We start from the raw sequence: 19,459 nt of genomic DNA, 5'->3' as shown, positions 1-19,459 counted from the left end.
TATACTCACACTTGAATTAAGCACAAGGGATATCCCCTTCATTCTAGTAGAAAGTCATGAATCCACACACTGGTATTTTGATTCAACTGGATAAACTTAACAAAGCACGATACATCAGAAATTAATTACAAAAAGATACAAGAAAAGAGCAACAAATTGTCAAGCAAATTTTAAGCATACATTTGAAATGGTTTGGATAACGAATAAATTAGGCTACAGCATAGTTTTGCATGAAGTACGCATGACTCTAATCTGTCAGCAAACCGAGTAAAAGAAGTAGAGGTTGCCTACTGGAAACAAAACTAGTCACCTTGGCCATCTATACTAGAGAAAATGGGAAGGCATTTATTTCAGTTGGGAAATTTTCAATTGTTCGTGCATGTCAGGTAGTATTGAATAGGTACTATAGTATTACATTTTGTCATTTAGAAAAGAAAAAAAAAGTTCGTTTTTTTATCAAAAAATTGTTAAATACCATTGACCACACCAACAACGAGGAACTACTACAACATTCACACACTTAAACATGCATGTGAGTTATTTGTAATTTTGTTGTGCTGTGTAGGCAAATTTACCTTCACTATATGACTCAGTTCTCTTGGGGAATGTGCGCACACACGGATACATGCACATACATCCAGTATTCACTGACTATACACACTACCAGGAGGATATTTTGTTATTATGGTTAAACATACACATACACACACCTTCCACAGGAATCTGTGCGTGTTACTCCGATGTGAAACACCTGTAGTCACTCCAACGCCACCCTCAAGATAACAGCAGCCATGTTTTCTGTTTTGTGTTTTTTTTCCCTTATCTTCTCTACATCTCTCCATCTAACCATTTCTTGAATATGTCATAACATCCCCCCCTTTGATCTCTTGATAGATATTCGACTTGATGGATGCCAAAGCTCGGCAAGATTGCATCAAAGAGATAGATCTCCTTAAGGTAAAGAACCAGAGAGGAGGGAGACGGCGTCATGCTCTTCGCTCTGTTCTCTTAAGGTGCCTCAGCTGAGACCTTCCACCACAAGAAAACAATTGATCTGCACCAGGCGGCTTGGATTTTATGTGTCGATGTGTGGGCACGTGTGTGTGTGTGTTTGTGTGTGCGTGCGTGCGTGTGTGCGCTTCCTTGCATGGTTATGAATGCAGAGCTGTGTTTGAGTATTTGTGCACACATATTTTAAGTGAAAATATGAATGATGTGTGTGTGACTGTACTGTACATGTGTATTACTGTCTCCACATGACTGTGTGTGTGTGTGTGTGTGTGTGTGTGTGTGTGTGTGTGTGTGTGTGTGTGTGTGTGTGTGTGTGTGTGTGTGTGTGTGTGTGTGTGTGTGTGCGTGTGCGTGTGCGTGTGCGTGTGCGTGCGTGCGTGCGTGCGTGCGTGCGTGCGTGCGTGCACATGTACGTGCCAGTGTAACATCCCTCCAGGCTCACATTGACTCATTTTTTAAAATGCCAACACTATTGTTCTTTTTGTTTTGTTTTTTAAATCTTTTTATAATGTTCAGAGCTAGGCAACTCTTGATATTTTACCTCCTCCCTTTCCTGATCTTGCCTTACTTTTTTCCCCCTAATGAAGTTGTTTCATTTATCAAGCTACCATAAACATGTGTCAGCAGGGTTGCTCTAAAATACTAATGAACAAACTAATGATGGCTTCAATATCTCCCCCTGTCTGCAAGATCCTACATACACGTCAAAGTTGTGTGTGTTTGTTGTTTGATTGTGTTCATTCATGCATTCCTGATGGCGCATCCCTCCATACATGAAGCCTTTTTGCACATGCATGTGCACTACAGGCATTTTGTGCACATACTCCTGCTCACACATACACAGGGAAAGACAACAAGCCAATTAGTTTGTACCACTCAAACACATCAGTGGTAGCTCTCTGGACTTTTTTTGGCCAATCAAAGACAACAATACTCAGATGCAAGCAAAACCCTGTAGAGAGCTTTAATCTGAGTAGCAGATCACTTCACGGTGCAAGAAAGCTGTTTTTTTTGGGGATCTGTGTCTCTGACCTCCTAAGAGGGGTCAGGGCAGGGCTCTTCCAGGTGACTACGTTTCTCATTTACTTTAAGCATGTACTTTAACTCTCTCATTACATGGATCTTCATACCCATTTTCTGTGTCCTTTATCTTCTGCTTGTTCCTATCTTGTCCGTATTATTCACCCAGTTGCTATATAATTCCATCCATCCCTCTTTTAACTCTCCTTGCTTGTCTTCCCCCTTCAGAGCTTTTTGTTTCCTTCTTTTCATTCTGTAAGCTGATTGCTAGTGAACATGGAAGTTATGCCTGGCCCTGCACTGCCCAGCAAGCCTTATAAAATAAAGGGCTGAGTGTGAGAGAGACAATCCTTCTGCCTTATCCCCTACTAGACAGGCCAACAGGAGACACAGCCAAATCAGAATAATGAGAGGCACACTGGCATGGACCGAATGGAATGACACACATACTGGCGCATGATCACACGCACACACAGACAGTCGTGGCCTTTCAACGGTCTGCCTATTTGTTTATTTGTCTGTCTGTGTTTGTCTGCCCATTCATCTGTATTTTCCTGTTCTGGCGTGATGATTTCAACTTTCGAATCTCACTTCTCAGTCTGCTCTTTTGTCTAAATCCTTGCTGATAGGAATGTTGGTTGCAGATATAGCCTCATCACTGCTAGTTTCTCAATTTTTTGAAATCCCGTAGCTGTGAATTCCACTCGCTTGTGGGTTACAAGCCAGGATTATATTCTGAAGACCAATGACCTTCCCTAATCAGCAGTGAAAAGCTATAATGACGTCTGGGTTTGCTTCTGTGTTTTGTGTTTTTGCAAAAATGTGTGGTGTGGGCTTGCATGTCTGGGTTCTGCATCTGATTATATTATACTAGAGGTTTACTGACAAGACAGAGAACTGGCAGCAAACAGCTTCATTTAACCTGACGCACGCACGCACGCACGCACGTACGCACGCACCTACGTACGCACGCACGCACCTACTTACGCACACACCTACGTACGCACACACACACACACACACACACACACACACACACACACACACACACACACACACACACTATGAATTCAGTTGAACCTTTTGGTCTCTTTAAGAGCAATGCATTTCTTTTGCAAGTTTAGTACCTATTTATTTTCCCCTCTAATGGACAAACAGCCCAACATTGCATATCTACTCATTTTTTTGTTCAGTGAAGTGATAAATATCAATATGTCGTGCAACACAAGGCTTAGCTTCTGCTGGTGATGGACATTAGAAGCCGTTTTTACTCAAACTTTCGCAGCTGAAAGACACTTGGATCTATTTAATATTGTTGTTCAAATTTTTACCACCTGCTTTCATATGAGCATGCAATTCCTTTTTTAAATAAACTGCCACCTAATTTGTTATCATGGTTAATGTTGTAACATCAGATTGCATTACTCAGTATCTTGTTCTTCTTTGAAACACATCACCAGCTCACCAAATATATCACATTGCATGATTAAGTAATTACACACACTGGTGGGTCTCAGCGAGCATGTGTAATTACATAATCATGCAGAACTATGTGATATTTCCCAATGAATGCTTGTTGCATTGTATTCATCATTAACCTAAACATCTACATGTGAACATATCTCTTTATGTCTCTGCATCCTCTGCCTGAGGTTCAAGTTGTGAATGAGGAGTTGGTTGTGAAGGGGGGTGGGGGCTGGGGGGCTTGTCATCACTCTTTGGCTCTGCTACAGTGTGGAGCTGTGCAGATCTGCCACTCTGAGCCAAAAATACATCTGGCAAGACAGGACAGGGAAGGGAAAATGAAAAGATGGAGACATGAGGAAGGGAAAGAGAACGAATGAGAAAGGGTATTGTGGAGGAATGCAGTGACGGAGTGGAGAGTGTAGTGTTGCGCAGTGTACTGTACTGTGCTCTCCTTTCCCCTTTTCTCAGGATCATCCGGAGCATGAACATTTCTTTAATCACAGCAGAGAAAGCCGAGCCGAGTGGAGGACGCGTGTCACACTGCTCTGTCTGCTCAAACTCCCCCCCTCCCTCCCTCTCTCTCTTGACATTGCCATGCCACAGCTCCATGTCTCCAGCCCTCCACATATCACCATCTTTCCCGTCCCCCTTTCTCTATGCTCACCTGATTCCTCTCCTACTCTTTTTTTTTTTTTTTCTCCCCCCTTCCTCACCTTTTGTTCTCTTTCTCTACCTCTTCACCCCGCCCTGTCTCCATCATTCTTTTGCTTGTCTGTGTCACTATGTCATTTATTTCTTTCTCTTCATTGCGCCTCTCACCCTCCCCCCTTTTCTATTCTTGCTCTGGATGGATAGAGACTTTTTGTTTACTACAGGGATTGCTGTTCCTGCTTTATTGACCAACCAACAGGAAGGAATCGCAGCCAGAGATGAGCCTGAGTTGCTTGTTTTTCTGACTGCCAGCCATGTAGGCCTGTCAGGCGTGTGTGCGTGTGTGTTTGTGTGTGTGTGAGAGAGAGAGAGAGAGATCACAGGCAGTGGGGTTGTTGTGACATGTCACCCAGCTTTGTCACACTGGAGGACAAAACTGTCTTATTAGGTCCACACTTAATAAATATGGGTTCCAAACAATTTAACTGTTGTTTTAATTGCTAATGAAAGCACACAACTTATTGCATGAATCTGTTATTTATCACCTGATAAGGTTGTTTTTATATAAATTGTGTAACACATTTGCAAGAAGAGACTACTGTCTGTAGCTTCTACAGTGAATGTTTTTCACTCCGATTAGCTAGTGTGACCATGGAAGCCCTTATTGGGACAAGTGTCACCTGCATGTTTTCCGCTTTTCCATCTCCATGACATGTCGTCTTTTTCTCCCACAGCAATTGAACCACCCCAATGTGATAAAGTACCATGCGTCTTTTATTGAGGACAATGAGCTAAACATTGTGCTGGAGCTAGCGGATGCAGGGGACCTCTCACGTATGATCAAGGTAAGAACTCTCCACAAAAGCACACACACTAGCTAACACTCTTGCCCAGACGGCTGGAAGTGCCGTTGTGTGATCATGAAATACGTAAAACTCAGACACAGGAGCATTCAGACGCAACTGTCTTGGTTTATCAGATATACCAAAAATGTGATGTCTTGTTATTCCAAAGGGGGAATTCTGGTATATCTAATACCTGACAAAGTAATCAGTCCAACACCATATCATACATTTATTGTTATAAGGAATGCTGTCAAAAACTGCTGGTGTGACCTTTTAATAACGGAAGGAAGTCTGTGGTTTGTGGTTGTTGGTTGTTGGGGATTTTGACCTGGACACTTAGTCAATCTGAATCACCCATTCCATACTGAAACCAAGTAACATAAGCAGTCTGTGTAGGCTGTCAAAGGGAAGTTGTAAAGAATCCAACAATGTGTTGTATATGGGGGGGTATGAACAAATACTGAGCATAACTTATCTGCCTTTAGTCTTTCTTGAGTTGAGGTACTTGCTGCAAAAGCTGTCATTTGTGGTAATTTAATAAAGGACTTTGAGAAACTTGACCTTTTTTTTTTCCTTCTCATGGCTATGTTTTTTCTCCCATTAATACTGGCCACATTCTGGCCCAGCTTTTCATATTGGCTAGATCTCACTCAGAGAGATGTATCATTTCAATGGCTCTAACCCATACAATCCACATTAAGTCAAATATTAGCAAATCTTTATTAGAATAACTTTCATAATGTGTGGCTTTAAGCCACATGGGTGTTTCAGGTTGACCATGTCTTAAACATAAATCAACAAGGTTTTTTGTGGGGGGATGTTGTTGAAATAGGAGCAGAAGGAACTGGGTTGTTCAAAAGTGGTTGCGATTACATCCCAGGCTCAACATGTTATTTGTCTTTGAGTTAGACCAAACCTTTAGTTATTATTAAACCTGCCAGTATAGCAAATTAGTGGTGTGTATGTAAAAAACCTTGGTCTTCTTCCATGCATAAATGATGCCTGCAACGTTGTATCAGCACAGCTCAACAAGCTGTTTGCAGTCATACTCAGCAGCAACACATCTGCACAGTTCAACACAGCAAATTAGGAGAGGCGAGGATTAGCGGTACAAGAGAGTGAACATGGCAGGCTCAGCACACACACACACACACACACACACACACAAACTCACACTCGCACACACACACACACACTAAATACGTACATGGTACACTGTGTAAGCAAAGTATGTGTAGACCCAACCATAGAAACATGCACTCAGGCAAATGTTCAGAGATGCACTTTTACAAAGACGCATCATGGCAGCCTGAAGAGGTAAGATAACAAACCACTGAGCGTTACAGATATCTTAGCTAAGATACCGAGGATGCTGGGAGCATTCAGACTGTCATCTCCTCATAGCTGCTGACAATATACAGTCATGTACACAAACACATGCCTCTCCTCCTCACCATTTGTCCCCTTCACAGTTCTAAATGATTTGTTTTTCTAATGTAACAGTGGCAATCCAGAGGTGCGTGCCATGGATTAGCCTCCCCTCCTTGGGCCGTAATGTGAAGTAAACACATTTGAACAGTGTGCCATATGTTAAACAGAACACCCCCCATGCATGAATTTAACATTTTTCATTCTATTTGATTTCTCATCCTCCATGCTGTCTCTCCTCCTTTTTATCTCCCTCCCTCATTCTCTATTACTTACTCTCTCTCTCTCTCTCTGACCATCTCAGAATTCAAATGAAATCAAATGGTCCTTGATTTGCATGCACTTACAGAATATTGCATGTGCAGTGTTTGCTGTTAAAGGCATGGAAAGGAGGGTGGTGTTAGTGGGTGTCTATGTGCTCCCCCATTGACATCAAACAGTCCTCTGATATGGAAATGGGAGGACAAGGGAAGAATGGCTTCTCACTAAGGCTTTGTTTGGATGTAGGCCAAGGTCTATCCCTCTCTCTCTCTATATCTTTCTTTATCCCTCTCTTTCTCTGATAAAATTTCTTCATTTTCTGTATCTTACTATTACCTAAAACCTGTTGTTTACCTTCTTCCATTGTTCCACTATTTGCTGTCTCCCCATCCAACTCCCTCTCTGTCTTTCTTTTCTCTCATTCGTTCTCTCTCCCTTGCTTTCTCTCACATTGTTTTTACTATGGCTATGGACCAGTAATTATAACAGTCCTGTTTTTACTCCTCCTTGACCCCTGACCACACTAAAGACGACAGGTTGTTCTCTTTCTAAAGTAGATATACACTTACCTGATGTAGTGTCATACATATTGTAACCTCATTAAGAGAACACGCTGAAGAAGCAAAGGATTGGTTGTAACAAGGAAAGTAGATTCCACAAAAAGAACGCACTAACACATATGCTGAAGATGCTAAGCAGTAGTTGTATTTCCACGAGTTTTGAACATACTGTACATGCATACAGTCACACAGACATACGATAGACAAAATAATAACAATACCTTAAAATACGATAAGATTACTTGCACTGTTGTAAATCTGTTGAAGCTAGTCTTGTCTTTTTTAACAGTTAGAAGTTGGAGGTTGAGGTCAAAATGAAGTCTGAGTTTGGAGCAAGGGCGCCAGACGTGGGGGGGAAGGAAATAGGAAAAGGGCCATATCTCAGTAATTTTTATTATTATTGTTGTACTGTTCTCTTACTATAAATTGTTCTAGTTAAAAGTCTGCTAAACGCTTAAATTGTAATTGTCAAGTGCACGACTCTCACCCAAGCTGGCTAAAGTCCAAGCTTCCCTTCTTGGAACCATGAGAACAACCCATAAATTCCAGCTGGTAGCCAGACTTTTTACTTCTTCTTACTCTTACCGGGTGCTGTTTGAGGATGAGTTCCTATCCTCACTTGTGGATTATTGACATTGTCAGTCAATAATCCCTTATGCCTAATTTGAATCTCTGCCGTTATTGTGGCTTTTTTGGATATGGACCACTCTCCTGATGATCCAGAACGGCTCAATCAGCCCTCCAAAACGAATAAATAAACCAAAAACCACTGGAACCACTGTGCCACTGAGATCTGTACCTAACAAAAGAGCTGTGTACCAGATGGGAGAGTTTTGGAAGGTACCACAAATGTCTTCTCTCTGTTCCTGAGGAGGCATGTGCTTTCCATTGAAGGCCATAGCGAAAATGAGACAAAGCTTGGTTAGGCAAGGGACAAACCAAGAGAAGAGTGGTCTGGGTTCCATTAGCAGTGGAGTCCGAGCTGGGGGCTGGGGATGGATGCTATATAAACACACACCGACATAAACACTTTGCTAAAATGTAAAAATTGTATTCCGTGCCACACAAGACCTCTTTCCACTCCTATTAAATTATTTTATTTGTTTCTTCTTTCAAGTATGCTAATGTTGCTAAGATTTTCTGATTTGGTTTGTGTGTGTGCTTGTATTTATTTTATAGCACTTTAAGAAGCAGAGGAGGCTCATCCCTGAGAGAACAGTGTGGAAATACTTTGTCCAACTGTGCAGTGCTCTCGAACACATGCACTCCCGGAGAGTGATGCACAGAGGTATTGTTAAGCACACACGCACACACGCACACACACACACACACACACACACGCTTATAAAAGGCTGGGTTGGTAACTATTCCAATATAATCTATGACATATATTGCCTTAAATGATCTTTACACCCCGTCAGCAATAAATAACTTACAGGCTCTGGAAAAGAAGCGAAAGAACCGTCATTTGTAGCTGCTGAAATCCTGTAAAAACGGCGACAAGTCACTGCCTCGCGGTCCACTTGGAAGGAACCAATGAAATGCCTCCTTGCCCTGCTGCGCACACTCTACCCTCCTGTGTACGACCCTGAGCTCAATGCATGTCGTTGTGGCATTGCTAACAGTAGTCCTGTTTGTTTTAAACATTGGGTAAGATAATATTAGGTGTTTGCCAACATTACCAACCCTGCCAAATATAAAGAAAACACTTTATTTGTTCCTTGTTTCAACCTAGATAAGGTTGGGTTTCTTATTACATTACAACCAATGGTTAAAAAAAGCTTTAAAGTACTAATGGAATGTGCATACTAGTTGGAGAGACTTATACAAATACTGCAATTGCTCACAGATCTTCTACCTTCTACTATTGTTGTGACATATTACCAGGATAAACAGTTGCATAACAACAGTGGTTACTTTTAAACTAGTTATAATTTCTTGACAATAAAGTTTGAGCAAACCAAAGAAAGATGTGATTCATTATGTAAATAATGTCTCAGACCATGTGACTAATTACAAACTCTTACACGTAACAGCACAGATTAATAGCACAATGACCCCGAAAAGCTCTGGGTTTCTAGGCTACAAAACCTTCTGCAAGGGCTAGGAGGACAACAAAGACATCAGCAGAACGGGGCAGAACTGTTAGCTTTTTAGCTCCAAAAGACAGTATGTTCCTACTAGTTTTATTGATAAGTTACAAAGTTACGAATCACAAGTGCCGTTTGGCGTCATATATGACGCACTCAACCTCAGAAGTGATAAAATGGCCCAAAGTGGTCTACGTTGATTTCAGCGCCCCTAATGGTCTTTCTTTACCAAATTTGGTACAGAGCCTCCGAGCGGCATGCAAAACAATCATCACAGGTTTGTTGTTGATAGCGTTGCATTTGCAAATTTCCCATTGAAATCAGATTTCTTATGTCTGATGTAAAATGTGGGAGTTATAGGCAGTTTCTTCTGCTATAGCGCCACCTAGTGGTGGAAGTGGATCAATTTATTTGAAGAGTTTTGGTCCAGTCCTGAAAATGTCACACTGAAACACAGTTTTGCACTACTGCATTTCCCGCATCCTCAGGCTAGGACCCCTAATAACATAAATGTACCAAAAACAGGGCAAGTTACCTAAACAGTTCTTGCTCGCAAATGCATTACCATACAACAGCAGCAAAACTTGGACAAAAAATGAAGATGATGTTCAAGCTTTCCAGTCTGCAAGTAAATCTTAATAGCCCACTAAATTAGGCTGAGACCAATGGATGTCTGAAAAGTGGGACAACAATCTAAAGACGTTGCTGTATACTACTGCTTTCCTGTACATTTCCAAGTTAACAGAATAAATAATACATTACTTCCAGTAGCGGCCATTTAAGCCTTTAAAATAAAAGAGGATGAATAAGGAACATGAAGTCAGTGGGATCAGCCCTGTTGCATATGACAGAAGGCTTAAGTGTAGGTGATGAACAACACATAGACCAGAGTACACAGTGTTTATGGGCCCACATGATTTCAGTAGGGCCCAGTCAAATCAAGCCCTGGACACACACACACACACACACACACACACACACACACACACACACACACACACAAGTGGTGTACTTCCGTCGGGCTGACTCTGATTAGGGTACAGGGACACTAATGAACCCTGAGCTTTGGGTTTTAATGATCACTTAACAAAGGCCGCCTATTCAAAAGCCCCTTACAATTATATTAGAGTTGTACATTTCAAAGGCTGATGCAGGTCACTTACCATTACAGTAGAATAAGCAGAAGAAACGGTTTGCTAACACCCACGTTAACTGAAGTTAACATTTTCAATAATACAATTTATGCATCTTATACAGTCATGTTTTCTTAGCGAAGACCAAAAACTAAACTTTCCCAAATTAATCTCCATCACGGTGGTCATGCACTTTATTTGTTTATGATCATATCTCTGTACCACAGCCATTGTTTTCCCCTTAGATTTTCTGTCATTTTTCTAACAGTAGTTTTGGTTTTTATATGCAACCAATCTCTCCCCTCTCCAGATATCAAGCCAGCCAATGTATTCATCACAGCTACAGGAGTAGTGAAACTAGGAGACTTGGGACTGGGACGATTCTTCAGCTCCAAAACAACCGCCGCGCACTCACTAGGTTAGTCACTATAGTCCATACATATGTGGATATACACACTTAAACACAAGCTATTTACTCATAAGCTCACAAATGAATAGACACTTGCACACAGCGGTCCCCAGTAATTATTGTTGGATGTGTTTCATTAGGCATGCTGAGCCCAGAGCCATGTGTCATGTAGCCATACTGCCTGGCCATGTCTGCCCAGCCCCTTCATAGACCACTTAGCCACTTCCTGTTGCCTTGACCTTTAAACCTAACAGAGATGAAAACTGGCAGAGGCCTTCAACACACAGCTCTGATTGTGACTGTGTGCCATAAAACAAGCCAGCCAATTTTACCATCACGGTTATTGTTACCAATGATTGGTGTGTTTGTCACCTGTAGGAATGAACATTATTTGTTTTGTTCAAAGGTCATTTACAATAAATATAAGTGTGCTAAACCTGAGACTGTACAAACTGACACACAGAATTGCACCACATGTATAAATGCATTTTTAACGCTTAGGGTGTTTATTGACTGTTGGCCTTTTACTTTAAATCTTTAGGTGTCAAGCCTGTAACCTCAAAGTGTGTGAATCAACATTTAAGTGATTATTGATTTCTAAAAGAATAGACCCTTGTACCACGTACATACCAAACATATACAGGAGATACGGGGTTTAACACAAATCTACACAGAGAGTCACATACAGACATCTACCTAAGTTCAAGGGTGGGGGTGTTTGAAACAAACGCCTATTAACAATTTGTTAACAGCCTGTTCCTAAAAGCCTTCATCACTGTGCCTCATTTTTAGAGTATCTACTCCTGCACTTTTTGTTTTTGGGCAACACCATGCATAACGCTGCAAGAAAAAGACGGTATGATGAATATTATGTTATGAACTGAAAATGTTTGAAATTAATCCATAAAACACCTAAACCTTTCCAGAAATAAGCAAATATATGGTATCAGAAAATAATTTGTTCTCCTCTTTGTGTATAACAGATTTGATCAGATGAGGGAGTGAATTGCTGTTAAGACATTAAATTAAGGCATTGGTGAAGGTAGAGTTTAAACATGTCTTAAGAATTGAAGACGTCCTTAGTAACAGCATCAGTAAAAACATGCCACTAAATAAACTGATATGTTTGTGGGTTTTTTCAGTCACTGACTACTTTTTACTTCAACAAAAACATGTTTTTGGACATTATAATTGTCCAGAAATCCTTACCAAAATAAAAAAAGCAGCACATAGTCTAGTGTCTTGCTGAAATCATATTGGTAAAAACATGATGGACATTGGTTAAAGATTGATCTAAACTTTCTGAGGCATCTAACAAGTTATTCCCCCAATTTGGCATTTGGCAACCGTACTGTACAAACTCAGCGGAGAGCAGTGGCTGTGTGTTGTTTGATTGTAAATTTGGATCAGGTGTTTGGTCTATAAAACAATAAAAACGACAAAGATAGAAATTTGTAAAAGGTACCTTTTTGCACACATTCTGATAATTTTGAGCTGGCTTCCCTTCCTTTGTGTTGGTATTTTGTGTAAATAGTTTTGAAATGAATCTCTTGCGTTCACTAGCACTGTACATAAGTTGTTCTTTGTCCAGAATTACACAGAAAAATGTGGCACAAGTCATTGTAGTGGAGAGGGTTACACTATTTAACATGTATGCAGTATAAGCTGCCTCATAGGTTTGAATCTAGAAAATTGACTCCATAGTCAAATATAAACACTGTCATTCTCACTGTCTCACATCCTTATGTCAAACTGTTATTATCGCAAACAGCATGCTATTCTCAGCCCATGTATAAGCAGCGGCCCAGCCGTTTGAGAAAGTGTGAATCACATGATCAGCTCAACAGTAGCCCTATCAACAAAGCTGCCTGCAGTGCCAGCAGAGTTGAGTGGGGGGGAGAGTCTGTGATTGCTCATTAAATGTTGAGTCCACAGCACCCTCTTTAGGCTGGCGGAGGATAGGCAGCCCACGAGCACAAGGGTCAAGTGGAATACTGTAATTAATCTGAATTAATCAAAACTGCTTTGTTAATCTCCAGGAAACTACACTAATCACAGTGTCATTTCTTCCAGTGCAGAGTCAATGCAGTCATGTGAAATAAATTAATACCTTTGATTTAGAAGAGTTACATTGGCTCCGCAATCATAACATTTAATCATCCCAGATAAGCATGTAAAGAATGCATATGAGATTTTGTAATTTTAAATTTAATATATACGTTGTATCCTTTTAACTACTACATGAGGATGTATTCAGTAGAGGATCTTCCACTGTCTCTGGGTTAGCATGACCTGTTGACACAAGGGACTCAGAGTGCGTCATCCTTCCAGCCTCTGTCCCTGGCTTTCCCCTTGACATTTCTTGTGGTTTGTTTTAAATGGCAGATCTGCGCTCTGTCTTTGTCACATATCCTTCTCTCCTGCTGCCGTTTCTCTATCTCACTTGTCCTCACTTCTCCAACGAAGGTTGGGGAGAACGGGGGAGAGAGAAGGTGGGAAATAAACTAAAGTAGGAGAATGAAAGATGGAGTGAAGAGAGAGAGAGAGCGAGAGAGAGACAGGAAAAAGCAAAATGTCAGAAAAAGAAAGGAACACATGAAATAGAAGAAAGGTTGACAAAGAAACAGAAAAAAGGTAGAATGTGTTGGGTGCGAGAGAAGAGAATGTGACAAAGTGACACCAGAAAAAAGAGGAGGAAAAAAGGAAGCCGAGAGAAGAAAGTTAGGAGCAGGAGAAAGAAAGAGGAGAATATGACGAAGTGACAGAAAAATGAAGGATAAAAAAGAAAAGCAAGAGTGAGAGAGGGATAGAAAGTGTGTGTGTGTGTGTGTGTGTGTGTGTGTGTGTGTGTGTGTGTGTGTGTGTGTGTGTGTGTGTGTGTGTGTGTGTGTGTGTGTGTGTGTGTGTGTGTGTGTGTGTGTGTGTGTGTGTGTGTGTGTGTAAAAATGGGTCTGTAATGAGCCCAGCTGAACAGAAGAGCGGGGTGGTGGAGATGAGATGGAGGTCCAGGCATACAGCCTGTCAGCTCCCAGGCTTTCAACTCAGCCGCTCAGCAGCCTGCACACACATTTTTTTTGTCTCTTACTCACTCTTGCACACACAGACTCTTTGTCTCCTATACAGATGTATGAAGGCACAGAGACGCATGTGCATATCCATATGGGCATGAATGCATGCAGATGCAGATGCTCATGCACATTACCACAGATTTGCAACATACAAACAGTCAGTGACACATACACATCCACACTTGGGGACACAAGATTGACAAAAATACACTCAAGCATGAAAAAGACACCCTCATTTTCACTTTCATTATTGCTGATGAGGGTTAGGGTTACGGCAAGAATTGGATTAGAGAGGAAAAGACTAAAAGAACGGTAGTAAGAGAAAAGCTGATTTAAAAAGCAATAATAGTAAGTAGTAGGGGTGAAGGGAAAAATCGATTCTTAGACGCATTGCAATTCTCTCTAGAACAATTTGATGGTCAATTCTGAAATGTTAATAATCTATATTTTTTTATTTAAAAGTTACTGTCACCAGACATGTACAAATCAGAAAACAGAGTGACTGAAAGAGGATGGGATAATGGACAACAACTCAGAGTTTAGGCAAAAGTGCAGAAAAAAAGTTTACACATGATCTAATAAGACATGCATGAAATAATTGGACTGTTCATCTACTTTATCACATCTGACCACCTTATGTTTCATGTTTTAAGAAGCCAATTCTCCACCTTTAACCCTTGTGTTGTCTTAACTTTTTTGTGACTTATTTGGGTTTTTTAAAACAATTCTGAAATAAAATTTTACTTCATAATCTATTAACAAATATTGTCTTTATCACAATTTCAAACAATTGAGATAACATATATATGTTTAGGAATGCAATCAGTCTCTACTAGAACACAATTAAAAATGGAAGTGTGATTTGTTTTTTGTCATAAGGTTATAATTCATGTTAAAAATCCACTTTGAAAAAAACACAACTGGTCATATCCAGAATAATTTTCTGAATTGAGACAGGAAGACATGTTTATCACAGAAAATAAGGTAAGGCCATTGATTTTCAGGTAGAAAAAAAAGTATATTTGTACCATTTTTCTTGTAAAAAATTGAAATGGGTCAATTTGACCCAAATACCATACAAGGGTTAAACATGATTGAACCTCTGACATGGAAGATTACTGTGAGAGAATGCTTGAGCATGGAATGACTACAAAATAAAATCAGTAGACAAAAAAATGTCATTAAAACTTGTGTGCAACAAATACTGTATATGTCATAATCTAACAAACTCTGATTTATACGTATGTTTTTTTTAATTACACATGGACGTGAAAAACTTGTTGCATGGAGAATCTGTTTAAAATCGAATTGTAGGCCTCTGAATCGAATCGTAAGGTGCCCAGAGATTCCCACCCCTTATAAGTAGTCTAATATACCTGCAATTAACACCTGTAATGAGAGAGGTGTTAACGATAAGTACGAGGGGAATGGAAGGAAAAGGAAAGCAGAGGAGGAGGGAGAACAAGATGGAAGCAGAAAGACTACAGGCAGGCTGATGTTGAAAATAATTATGACTATTTCAACATGTATATAAAGGCTTGGTTATCTTTTATAAACGCAAGCTTTTTTTCTGTGAAATAGAGAGGGGCAGACAGAGAGCCAAATGGAGCGTGAGACCTTAGCAGGACATATAGAAAACAAAGCAAAGCATAATAGGGATAAAAGGGAATACAGAGAATGCCTTTTGACTATGAGATTAAGTCCTTTCTGGCTGGGCTGCTGCCTTGAACGTTACGTCTTAATTTGTTAGGACACGATAGAGAAGAGGTTTTCAAACTCCTGCCTTGGGTCTGAATGAGAAATTCAATCATAGCCTTTGAGATTTGAGCAGAATCTTGCTTGCTGTTCAAAATACAGAAACTGGTAAGAACACAGATTAGAGAAGGCTTACTCCCTATGAAACGCTTCACAATGTTTAAATGGTCCTGTAAAAGCTTGAGGTTTAAAGTTGTTGATAAGGATATTGTAGCCAGTTTGAATCAATACATGTATTTAAAAGATCACCAATTTGGGTTAATCTAACAGAACATTTAGCAGGGGGATAGAAGTTTAGGGTTCTTTATACTGGATGGCATCTCACCTCCTATACAACAGAAGAGTACAGTGATGTCACAGCCATTCACAATAATGGAAATCAATCCCAACATGACTTTCAGTTTATTTGCATGAATAAGTAATGTGCCCTTGATTTAGCATGCTGAAGGAGCCTGAGCCCAGAGCTGCCGCCGTTTTTTATCCTGCCACCATTAGCATAAAAGAGGCTGATTCTTTTTAATCAACTAATAATGAATGTTAGGGGAGCTTGTTCAGACCGCACCATGAGACCCCACAGCTCGCATGCATGCATCCACATATATATATACACACACACACACACACCAAACAATACCAACCTGATGACCAATTAAAACCGCGGTCCCCTGCTTCACTTGCTATCTCTTGCTTCTTCCCTGTCAGATGCTGATTTATTTTGGAATGACAGGTAACACTTCATTATTCAAAGCTGCACATTTAAGATGAAAGTGTGTTTTCTCAACCCAATTAGATCTGCACCAAAATTAAAAGTCCTAGCCTTTAATTTCAGTTGCCATAGACTTCAAATGTAATAGGCCCCTCTGTAATAGTTTTATTAATTGCAATTACAATAGCTGAGTTTCCTCTAACTTGTTAAAGTGCAGAATGGCTTGTGTGTGTGTGTGTGTGTGTGTGTGTGTGTGTGTGTGTGTGTGTGTGTGTGTGTGTGTGTGTGTGTGCGCGCAAGTATTGGGAGTGAGTGTGTAGTTATGTTTTGTTCCTACCATTTTCCTGCTAGCAGACTTTTCTCATGAGTTCTTTCCACTTGAGAGCTGTTCACACCTACCCAGCTTACTTCAGCTGTTTGTGCGTAATGTAAAATCAACACCTATTAGTTACCCTCTTCCTCATAGCTCTATCTACCAGTTTCCCAGCACACAGTTTGTCTAAAGGCTAGGGGCCGGACCGTTTGGGTCATAAAAAATAACACAACTATTCCATTTTCTGTAAGGAGAAAAAAACAAATCCATTACATTCAATTGATTTCAACTTTTACTTTTGCAGCATATAAATGAGGTACAGCAGCTTTTCAACTTCATTTTTTATGTAACTTCACACTGCAAAGCTATGTAAAGGTCCACCTAGTTTTCCCTTTCAGCCTGTGGCATTGAGTACAAGAACTCCTTAGCATATATTTGGACACCATAAGCTTAGAGTGAACTTTGGGCACACAGCATTTCAAACAAGTGAAAAAAATAAAACAATGCAATCATACAGTGGTGCTTGAAAGTTTGGACACCCCAGGTAAAAATCTGGTTTTTAAAATCTGTTTTAATGTGCATAAAGAAGCCAAGAAACGATAGAAAAATCTCCCAAAGGCATCAAATGACAGATTAAACATTTGTACAAAAAAAATGGCGTCTGCAAAAGTTTAAGCACCCTGCAGGGTTTCTAGCATGCCCCGCCCCCTTTGGAAAGCTGAGACTTGACAGTGTCATGGATGGTTTTCAATCATCGTCTGGAAAGACCAGGTGATGTCAATCTTAAGGTTTTAAATGCCCAGACTCATCTGACCTTGCCCCAACAATCAGCACCATGGGTTATTCTAAGCAGCTGTCTAGAAAACTGAATCTAAAAATAGTTGACGCTCACAAAGCAGAAGAAGGCTATAAGAAGCTAGGAAAACGTTTTCAGATTCCATAATTCTCTGTATGGAATCTAATTAAGAAATGGTAATCAGGAACAGTGGAAGTTAAAGCAAGATCTGGAAGACCAAGAAAAATATCAGACAGAAAATTTTGCAGGATTGTGAGAAAAGCAAGTTAAAACCCACATTTGACTGCGCTATCCATCCAGAAAGACCTGGCAGCCACTGGAGTTGTAGTACACCATTCCACTATAAAGAGACACTTGTACAAATATGGTCCTCATGGAAGAGTCATCACATGAAAACCTCTTCTACGTCCTCACCACGGTGGGTTACATCAAGAGGGGTAAACTGAAAGATTTGCCATGGCCTTCACAATCTCCTGATGTCAACATAATTAAAAATCTAGCAGCGCGTGACCGACAGCCCAGAAATCTCAAAGAACTGGAACACTTTTGTAAGGAAGAATGGACGAAGATACCTCAAACAAGAATTTAAATGCTCTTGGCTGGCTACAAGAAGCGTTTCCAAGCTGTGATACTTGCCAAAGGGGACAGTACAAGGTATTAACTCTGCAGGGTGCCCACATTTTTGCAGATGCCATTTTTTTGTTTTCTGTTATTTTGAAAGTGTAAATGATGGAAATAAAATCTAACTTTTTGTGACATATTGTACGAATGTCGAATCTGTCATTTGATGCCTTTTGGAGATTTTTCCATCTTTCTTTATGCACATTAATACATTTTTTTACCAGGGGTGCCCAAAGTTTCGAGCCCCACTGTATATAGGTTTTGGTATCTCATATTTTAATCAGAAGGAATCCAGTTTAGGTCACTTAAACGTTTGCAATATAAGGAACTTAATTAGTAATCTAAGACATATATTTGAGCGTAACAATTCGGTTTTCAGTTTAATAATCTGTAAGGATCTCAAGGAAAATGCAAGACGATATTATTTTATACGTAAAGCACAAGCTGACATTGTCATGGGCATACTGGTGGAGGTTGCCTGTGTAGCCGTCATTTTTATATTTCAGTCAGCCTCCATTCACGTGTTTGCTCGAGAGGATGTGGAATGCGAATGAGAGCTGCTCAGCACCGGTTAGAGGGCTGGTAAAATTTCCATCCTTTAACCATATGCGATTAATATAAAACCTCCGCAGGATTTGCTTGATCGACTTTTACATGGGAAATCACAGCAAACAGAAAGCAAATGGAAAAAAAGCAGCCACTCAGACTCTAAGAGCGTCCTGCAGCCTGTTGTGTATGTGATGTTGAGCTGTGGTTCGTCTCTGTGTCCAGTTGGGTGAAGGTCTGATTCTCTGGACCTCTGCCAGTCTCCATGGCAGTTTGGGATTTATGAATTTCCAAACCAGAACCAGAAACGGGCCAACTTTTAAGGCTCCACCGCTGCTCCCTGAGCGTACTCTCTGACTACTGTTTCAGATCATTACTGAGCCCCAGTAATCAAAACTGATTTATGTATATTTTGTGTGTGAGAGTATGTCTGCTGTACATATGTATGCAACTTTGTGGTACTGGTAAAATTGTATTTACTGTATGTTTGTCTGCATGATGATATTTAACCTTATTAAATGTAATCATACTTCAGCTTACTTTGAATTAACAGAGGCAATGCACTTTAAAATCCACCTCTAGTTTCAATAAAATATGGTGAGTATTCAAACCTGTGAATGTGTCATGTTTTAGACTACATTTTCATTCATCACCTGCTTTCCTGTTCTGTGTCAGTGATGTTAATGAAGCATGGGGTTGCATTGCAAAATATTAATGCTCTCTCTTTGTCCTGTTCTTCTTTTCTACCTGTCTATCTGCTTCTGTCCTTCTCTTGCTCC

The 19,459-nt window shown here is 40.3% G+C and overlaps 1 protein-coding gene across 1 annotated transcript in view; it reads left to right on the top strand.

The window, feature by feature from the left end:
* Positions 1-19,459, top strand: part of nek7 (NIMA-related kinase 7) — a 67,479-nt gene that overhangs the window by 34,899 nt on the left and 13,121 nt on the right. Inside the window, exons 4-7 of the mRNA XM_034881249.1 lie at positions 895-957; positions 4,884-4,994; positions 8,423-8,531; positions 10,777-10,884. Coding sequence (XP_034737140.1) covers positions 895-957; positions 4,884-4,994; positions 8,423-8,531; positions 10,777-10,884 — 391 coding nt within the window. The remainder of the gene's footprint in view (positions 1-894; positions 958-4,883; positions 4,995-8,422; positions 8,532-10,776; positions 10,885-19,459) is intronic.

The sequence above is a fragment of the Etheostoma cragini genome, chromosome 9, assembly GCF_013103735.1.
Source record: "Etheostoma cragini isolate CJK2018 chromosome 9, CSU_Ecrag_1.0, whole genome shotgun sequence".
Taxonomy (NCBI): Eukaryota; Metazoa; Chordata; class Actinopteri; order Perciformes; family Percidae; genus Etheostoma; species Etheostoma cragini.
This window is presented reverse-complemented; position numbering and strand designations above follow the sequence as displayed.